Here is a 9,294-nt window from a genome sequence, read left to right on the forward strand (position 1 = left end):
ATCGAGCACAGTTTAGCACCAAAAAATACAGATCGGTTGAGGACAAGGGTACAGAGCGTGTTGGTAGTGAGATCTTTTTTTTTTGCTCACCAAATTGATTTTGATCTGCTATATGGTACGGTAAACGCGGGCAAAGATTTTCACAGACAGGTTTTTGGCTTGATCACAGATTTTTGAAAAAATGACCTGGCATCCCTGCAGCCGCGAACAGAATGTCACTTTTTGTTTACGTGATATATTCCAGCGGCGTTGATATCTGGGACTTGATATTATTTTGTTTTAACAACATAACTTTGTAGTTTGTGGCAGGGGTGGTCTAAAAATAACTGTTGTATGTGGTTTAGAACTGTGTGCATCATAAAAAGTTCTCATAATAAATACACTTCAAGTGTTTAAGAAGTTTAAACGCATCAAGTTTAAAATTGGCTATCAATTCTAAGATTGTGCAATTCTCCATAATCGCACCTGTGCGTATTTCAATCGATGTCTCAGTCGATATCGAACTATGATTACGAATGCACAAAAAAGTGTCATTTACTTAGCCACGGAAATGCAATCACAGCAGCCCTCACGAAAAAATCCATATCTGACGAGTTGCTTGCAGCATTTATTGCTAAATCTTGCAGAAATTTTGTGGATATTCTGGATGATCAGGTATGTATTGATAGCGAAATATTGCTGCTGTATCTGAATGTTGTTTGTATTATCAGGGAAGAAGTGCTCTTCACTTAGCAGCGTCTGTTGGTCGCTATGCAATAGCGGAATGGCTAATAAAGAATGGTGCCAATATAAGCCTGAAAGATCGCGAATCGGGACATACAGCGTTACATCGCGCAATGTATTACGGGTGTGTAGGAGTTGCTGTCTTGTTGCTAAAATATGGTGCCAACATTGATTCTCCGGATGAAGATTTTGTCAACCCACTGCAGTTATGCTGTAATATCCCCAAACACAGAGAGAAGTGAGATTTTAGAGAATATATGTTTAACGTTTTGCATATAAATTTTTTTTTTCAGTGGTATCGGGCATGAGTTATTGGTTTGGGGTAAGAATAAAAACTACAATTTGGGCATCGGTAACGTTGAGGGCAGAGACACTGCAGATTACATTGACTTTTTTCGTAAAAATCGGATAACGATAGAAAAGATTTCAATTAATTTATATCACAGCGTGTTTCTGTCGAAGTCGGGCGATGTTTATACTACAGGACATGGCCGTGGAGGTCGGTTAGGAAACGGGACTGAAAATACGGTCGTGTCCCCTGCAAAGGTAGTTATTCAAACTAAGAATGTCGAGGAACGTATTATCGATGTTAGTACCGGAAAATTCCACACACTTCTGCTATCCAGTCATAATGTTGTAAGTAATTTGATTATGTGTTTACATAAGTCACAGTTTAATGGTTTTTTTTTTAAGATTTACTCCTGCGGAGAGAACAATTACTCGCAGTTGGGCATAAAGCCACCTCCTGAAAAACAATTAACCTTCCGGGAAATAGGAGGTTTGCACAATTTTGTGTTAGTTTGGATTCAATATGACTTACGGATTATACATTGAGGTTTATTTTTATGTTACAGTGATAAAACAATCAGTCGTATAATTGCAAAGGATTTCCACTCCATAGCTGTTTGCGAAGGAAATGTGTACATTTGGGGTTATAACGGGGGACAGTTTGGTATGAAGAAGGAATACAATCCTATCGTGCTTCCCAGAGCAATTTCTTTAGAACTGGAGCTGGGAAAAGACAAGCAAGGAACGACGAATCAGACGTTTTCGGTGAAAATAGTCGAATCCAGCAATGCAACCGTTGTAGTCTATACCGAATCGTGCTATTTATATATTTTTAATAATTTCAAAAGGCGTACATACAAAAATCCGTTGATGGAAAAATTTGAACAAATTTCCGTTTCCGGCGGTGAGTTTGTGGCCAAAAAAGATGATACCCCCAAACAAACGAAACAGTTAAGGATTGTAGCTCTTACTGCTGCCAGAAACATTTACATTTGGTACGAGGACAACCAACAGTTTGTTCGTTGTGTTTTTGCCCAGTCCCGAAATTTGGAGATAGATAAAATCGAGTGGTGCAACAATCATGCACTGGTTCTGCTATTGGGCCATCTGTATCAGGGAATAATTACGCATAAGCTGAACGCTCAGGCGGTCACCCATACCAGTGAGTATACGGAAACGTACACCAAAAACAAAATGAGCAGCACCAGTAAAACCAGGATCGAGCTGAGGCGAATCAAGAATCTGAACAATGTTGTGGATTTTGTTTGTGATGACGACGGGGAAAACTTTGGTGTTTTGACGGTATGTAGTTAGTTTATCCACAATTCATTCCTAACTGCTGTTTTGGTTTATGATAGAGGAATCCTAAAGATTTTTTTTTTGTTTTTCATAGTGCAAATTAATTACTGCAGCTAATAATAACGTCATAAATACATGTCAACACATGTCTTAATTGCATGAGGAATAATATATTAGCTGTTTACCAAAGAAGTGCTAAACTAACTAACTAACTAACATGAAAAAAATGAGTAAAATGCTGTGCGCAAGTGTTGCTCTCAAAAAAGTCTAATTTCAATGTATTTCAAACAACTTATAGTAGAATAATTGGTCGAAACAGTTACTTTGAGTGGTAGTTCAGCTGTGGTAAGTATGTGTTGAACAGTGAAAAGTGTTATTTATTGAAAATGCTGATTCGCGAAACTACGAAAATGTTCAAGCGTCGAAAACTGAGAATTAACTGCCCAAAATTAAACGATGTTAGCCGATCGAAGCGCCATCCGCATATCATTGTCAATGTTATCAGATTAAAGCATAACGAAAATATGTTATAGTCTTGAGCAAAAACTGAAAAAATGAAATCTGAAGAAAGTTTATATGGGATGAGTGAAAATTTGCAAGTCAATCTTGTGATTTTGGCTGAACATCCAAAATTGGTCTGATGCAAAGAGTATTCAAAAGAGGGTTTCAAGGGGTAGAAATTCAATGGAGAGAGGAGGGCTCAAAAGCAAGGCAAAAAAAAATTGAAAGAAAAGTCAAGCTATTTGCATTTTTATATAAGTACTTTATTGTTCAAGGAACTTAATGGTGAAAAATCTTCCATGGAGAGGGAGTTTTAAACCCCCAAAACATCCCCCCCTTCTGCGCACGGGCCTGGTAAGTGTTTATTTTTTTTTAATAATACAAAACACGACAAAATTACAACTTATTCTCGGTAGCCGGCTACCCAGAGCATTAAACACATGATAATACTATTCGAAAATTTACTAACAAAGAACCCTTTCCTGTGATGCATGTGGAAATGCAGAAGATTCCTCGGTTTCCGGTTTCCCAAGTAGATCCGCATTCGGGCGTGGTCGGCGTTGGTATCCATCAGCATACAGGGATCAAAGCAGTTTACACAACGTGAAACTAATTACGTGCTATTCCCAAGCAAGTTGTTTTAGGAAATCATTTTGCAAGCTGAATTGATTCTGATCAATAACACGGACGGTCTCTAATGATAAAGCTGAAGAAAACAATGAATGTTGTAAATTCGGTCTCAATTCCGGAAAGTGTCTAGAATTACGAAATTCTAGTAGTTTCGCAAGTATTGCGCTGATTGTTTGAAGCATTCATCCGTAGGAAAGAACAACTCGATTTATTTACTGTTTTAAGATTTGTCCTTCTTTGAAAAAGCAGTTGATTTAAAATAAATGGATGGGCTAGTCTGGGAATCTTGTAAAGTGTAATTAGATGCTCAGCCAGAATAATTTCTGTCGCCCAAAAGTTTTTGGACATTGTGTGCGGTTTTCTTAATTTTTTAAAAGTATGCCGAATCTTAAAAACTAACCATTTCAAACAAAGTTATTCAAGAGACATTTAAAATGAGCACCGAGTTTGCAGAAATAAGAACATAACCACAAAACTTGCAGAAATTCAACATAAAATGAAAAATGTGTTAAAACAATGAGCAGACCTGACATCACTTTTAAAAAATGTTAGGCAGGCCCGCCTGTGTAAAATTTTCGAAAAATTGATTTAAGTTTTGATATTTTTCGTATCTAATTAATATGACTAATAATGTCATTAAAAAATTGCATGTATTTAACGTAAGTTCTGTTGTGTTTCCAAACTTAAGACCATATTTTTTTATTTGTGAAGAGGATGAAAAACAATCTACACTCTAAAAAATAATCACATGGTTACGTGAATATTTTCCTTCCTGGTTTTTATGTAGTTTTAATGGACTACCCTTTAGAAGATATTTAATATAAATCCGCGATATTTTATTGAATTTTCGACGATAATTAATTTAAAATACTTACCAATTTCTGCTGATGGTCAAATAAACACAACGTCTTTAGCGAAAGTATTTCAAATAACAACTTATAACCAAACAAAAATGGGTCGATTTCTAGACCTCGTCGACCCCCATAGTCAGTTTTCGTTTACGTCGACCCCCGCAAAAAGGATATCGTTTACGTCGACCCCCGCAAAAGGGTCTATATCGACCACTTTGGGAATCCCTGTTTTAGACAATCACAACTCGTAACTGATTAATCAAAGTCACCATTTTTCTTCAGTGCAAAACTGAGCGGTGTGAATGTGCTCATCTCATATTCCTTTTAGAAAAAAACGTTTAACGGTGGTCCTTCATTGGTCCAATACGTTGGATCATTGGACTAATGAACGTCCAATCAATCGTTCAACGGGTGGCCAACGAGGACCTGCGTTTGCCGATTTTGAAACAGACCGTTGAACCGAATGCCATTTTTTTGTTCAACAAACCCGGCAGACAGAGGTCCATTGTTGAGGCATTTTTCATATGAGGAGTTGGAGCCCCGTTGGACTAGTTTTACTGGACAATTTCTGAAGTTTTTTTCCACTTTTTTTTCAACTAACACTACATACCTGTACGATACTAGAATAACAACAAATTTTCTTTCTATATGAAGGTAACACCTAGATTTCACACTATTTGTGCAAGAGAAAAAACAACAACAAACCATTCCAGCAAACTGAACGAATATTTCCTGCAGTATGTCGTTCAGCAAGCGCTCAACGACCAACAAAATAGAACCGCCTGCTGAGAGGTGAAATCAGTTTCAACTAAAAATTGAATCTAAATACAGCGATATGTTTCGTGATATTAAGTATAAATTTCTTCAATCAAACATTGTTATTATTCGTGACAGGAAATTTCCCAGAGAATCCTTACGCACAAGGGATAAATTTCTTTCGCAACACCAATTAATTATTCAATGTTTTATTGAGTCATTACTTTCGTTGTAGCCGGAATCCTATTTTTCTGCGAAAAACCAAATTGTGTTCCTTACTGGAAATGACATGAAAGTGCATCCATTCTACTGTGTGTATGTTTTACAGTATTTTCTTCATCTAATATTTTGTTTCTTTTTTTACATTTCCGAACCTATCATTTCAACCGCCGACATAATGTTGAAATCGATAAATCTATGATAGCGAGTTTCTACTTGAATGTTTATTTTATATTTTAAATGTCATTTTAATTAATTGCTTAAAATCTCGGCAATAACTCGCATGCTTGAACACCGATAATTTTGGTAATTTCTATCCGAAAGCGACGAAGATCTCGGTAATTTATAGTCTCCTCCTAACCGAAAATCTCGGTGAATGCAAATTACTTGTCAAATGAAAATATACCGAAAGTTTCAGTTGTTTTAATGTTTGCCGAGCAGTCGGTTGTTCGGCAAAATTTGGCCGAGATTCAGGAAAAAAAACCAAGTGTGTGCATTCGTATTTATGTTATTTTATTGCTGCATTTCTCGATGAATATATTAGAAGAAGTCCTAAGTACAAATGACAAGTTTTCTTTGTTTACTTTCACTTTTGCAGTAATTATAAGGGCATTTTCCAGTAATTTTCAATAAATTCTACAGTGCAGATCGAAAGTTGATGGTTTTAGTCATTATTCTATGTAAAGTGCTAGATGGAAGGATTGCCGATAGGACCGGGATAATCGAAAGATAAAGTAATCAAATGTTTGTCTTCATTTGTAATATGATCGGTCACATGATGTTGTTTATTATTTTAGGAAGTTTAACAATTTGCTTGTCCAAGCTCAAATTTAAGTTCGTAAAACATGTATATTCAAGCAATACTCAAAGAGTTGCATATTTAATTTTACTTAACAAAATATAACTGATTGTCAAACATAAGAGATTCATCCAAATACTAAAGTTGCATAGTTGTTATTCGTAGCCACTGAAGAACTTAATGACTAGTTCCACAACATAGAACTTTTTGAATAAAACAATAATATAAGAAGAATAATATAAACTATGCTGATAAGTGAAATTTGTCTCATCCAATTAAAGATTTTTTCGTTGAGGCCAAACGAACCCCAAAATTGGAATATATCGAAATTGATAATGTTTTGTTGTGTTTTACAGGAAAACTCGCGCCGCTACTTGAACATCCCCGATCTGGTTGAAGCCAATTATGACTTTGGAACTCTTCTGGCTGAGGCACACGACATGGACGGAGTGCACGATCTGATTTTTGTGGTTGAATATCAAAAATTCCCCGTGCATCGTTTCATCATTTACCATCGCAGCAGACATTTACGGAAGTTGATAGTCAAACGACCGGGAGAATCCGAAATTCATCTCAACGGGTACGACGGTCTAGCTGCTCCAATATTTGAACTGATACTGCGATACATTTACTGCAATCAGATGATTTCTCGGCATGATGTAGTGAAACTTGTGAAACGTTTACAACCGAACTCGAAGGATGAACGCGAAGGTTTGGACGATATGGTGACACGTCTCAGAAAGATTTTCAAGCAGTTTGAAATAGGTGCATTGAACGAATCTTTGAAAATGTAAGCTCTGCTTTGAAGACTTGGAATTCTAAGCTATTAATAAATGGAATATGTTTACAGTCTTTCGGATGAACCGTTAATAGAGAGTTTTCCAAAACTGCCAAGAAACTCCTATCCAGAGCTTATGGATGTCACAATTTTGCTGCAAGATAATCAGGAAATCAAAGCTCACAAATGCGTGTTAATTTCGCGCCTCGAGTACTTCAACATGATGTTTAGCAACACATGGACGGAAGTGAGTATTTATTTAAATTAGTAATCATTTCAAAATGATTTTATTCATGCTTTTGTTGAATTGCAGAGTAACAAAGTGAATTTATCAACAATCCCCTTGGAGTATATGGATCCCATAGTTGAGTTCCTATACGATAATAACTACCAGCGAGTTCAGACGCAGAAGTATTCGGAAAGCTTTCTTCTGAACATGGTCATTATATGTGATCAATTTTTTATCGAAGAGTTGAAAAATTTGTTCGAGGTGATAATCAGCGATCGGATGAATTTGAAAAACGTTGGTGAACTGATCGAGTTCGGTTTTCAGTACAACTGTGAGATCCTCAAACAGCTTTGTATGCAATTTATTAGTATGAATCTGGCTAAACTGCTGGAGCTCCGTTCCTTGGATGGCATAGAATCACGTATTCTAGAACAAATTGACGTATTTTATAAAGATTTTTATGAATTGAAAAATTATAGAATGATAACACCATCGCCAGATGCGCTTAGTGATGACGACATGGCAAAGTTTGTGGATGGGTTTAGTGTAAATTTGAGCGCTGGAAATTGTGAACCGATCTCTGGGAAAACCAAACTTTTGAAGGGAAAAGTTACTCCAAAAAGTACTAAATTACAGCTTGAAAAACGAAACTACGAAAAAGAAGCAATGGCATACATCCGGGATCTGTCGTTCGAGGAGATACCCGCTGTGAAAAACGAGATTAAAAAGAACTGCGACGACATTCGTGTTTCGAAAGTTGTTCCGGAAGTAGAACCAAAAATATGGCAGAAAGTGACGGATCCAAGGAAAAAAACCATCACAGCTGCCCTGAAAGCCAATGAAATAGTAAAACACGAAACCAAGGCAGAGGAAAATTTTTCAAATTTGAAATCAATCTTGGGAAAAACTTTTTCACCTGTCAAAGAAACGATTTCGTCTCCGCCTGACAAGAAAGACGATGGTTACGACTCAGGTTACAGTAGTAACCGGGCCACCATGTTTAATTTGAGTGACTTCACTTTACAGAAACCGAAGCTGTCACAAAAGCAGCGTAAAAGACTTTCTTCTACCTCTGATAAACCTAAAGAAGTAATACAAGTGTCAAGTACGGAAGGACAACCAGTGCCCTCTAATCCCTGGACGAATTTAAAAAACTCGGCGGCTGGGATGTTGAAGTCCAGTCCTGTTCCTATAGTACCGAGTACTAATCGTAAATTGACGGCCAGCAAGGAAAGTTATGAACCTGATTCGCCGTTAAATGCTGTAGGATCGCAAACCATCGCCTACTCGCCGAAGGCTACTACCCCAAAGATTTCATCAACGGCAGTGCCGCCTGATGAACAGTTCAGCAAAATTCTCGCTGATGAACGTCGGCAAAAGCAGTACTACGAAAAAATCAAATCCAAGTCACTGGTTCACACACAGATTGAAGAAAGGGCGATCGAAGAACTTCGACGATTCTACAATGTTGACAGTGTATTCGATGAAAACATCACGGTGGAGCGGTATCGGCCTCGGTCGGACGGTGCTATCAATTTTGCTGTTTGGCAATACCAGTGAGCAAAACTATGTTCAAAGTACTTGTTTTTGTTTTTTAAGTATTGTGTTAAATTACCTTATTCAAAGGTAAGAGTTACGAAAACGCGGGAATAAACCATACAATTTTATTGAATATTTGCAAATTTTTTTTTTTCAAGTACCTTTGAACTACCCACCAGCGTACTACAGCCTTCCCAGTCTTGTGTGTGGGTGGGACAAGTTTTGTTTCGTCTCGTTGCATTCAAGTGATCACTCGCACTTACCGATGGTTGTCACAGCTACGAAATTTTTCGCACCGATCGTAGCCTTAGCAATTCAAGCTTATCGAATGTCTCAATCTTTCTCTGATCAATGAATGCGGATTTCCTATTTTTAGCACTTCTCATTGATGAAGTTTTGATTGTTTGAGAATTCAAACTCCCTGGCATAAAAGCTAATTAGAAGTACATTGGTATGCCCTCGCGCGCCGTTAGCACGCCTCTAGTATTGGGAATCTAAAATCTTTGGTAGTGGTTAATTTACACTTCTATAGAAAACAACTAGTGCAAGTTCGATGGAAGTAGTCGATCGCGTTCAGAAGTAACGTCAAATGAAATTGGAAATAGGAAAAAAATGTTGTTTAAAAACTTGAAAAATCCGGAGTGGTCCGGATCCAAGCTGGCTAAGACTTCCGGTGAAACCC

General features: G+C 37.2%; 1 protein-coding gene across 1 annotated transcript; it reads left to right on the forward strand.

The window, feature by feature from the left end:
• The first annotated feature begins 222 nt into the window (after nt 1–222).
• Nucleotides 223–8,745, forward strand: LOC131429414 (inhibitor of Bruton tyrosine kinase). The gene is made up of 8 exons (XM_058593502.1): nt 223–654; nt 711–961; nt 1,017–1,359; nt 1,417–1,517; nt 1,578–2,313; nt 6,423–6,856; nt 6,917–7,091; nt 7,158–8,745. Exons 1-8 carry the CDS (start codon nt 484–486, stop codon nt 8,631–8,633), a joined length of 3,687 nt encoding a protein of 1,228 aa, XP_058449485.1. The 5' UTR covers nt 223–483; the 3' UTR covers nt 8,634–8,745.
• The last annotated feature ends 549 nt before the right edge of the window (nt 8,746–9,294 follow it).

Source organism: Malaya genurostris, chromosome 2 (assembly GCF_030247185.1).
Source record: "Malaya genurostris strain Urasoe2022 chromosome 2, Malgen_1.1, whole genome shotgun sequence".
NCBI classification, from domain to species: domain Eukaryota; kingdom Metazoa; phylum Arthropoda; class Insecta; order Diptera; family Culicidae; genus Malaya; species Malaya genurostris.

Bases quoted from the DNA above. Each gene is read 5' to 3' on its own strand.
- LOC131429414 (XM_058593502.1), top strand. From the start codon at position 484: ATGTCTCAGTCGATATCGAACTATGATTACGAATGCACAAAAAAGTGT. The intron at 655-710 runs GTATGTATTGAT...TTGTATTATCAG, and splicing joins TGGATATTCTGGATGATCAG to GGAAGAAGTGCTCTTCACTT. The intron at 6,857-6,916 runs GTAAGCTCTGCT...ATATGTTTACAG, and splicing joins TTGAACGAATCTTTGAAAAT to TCTTTCGGATGAACCGTTAA.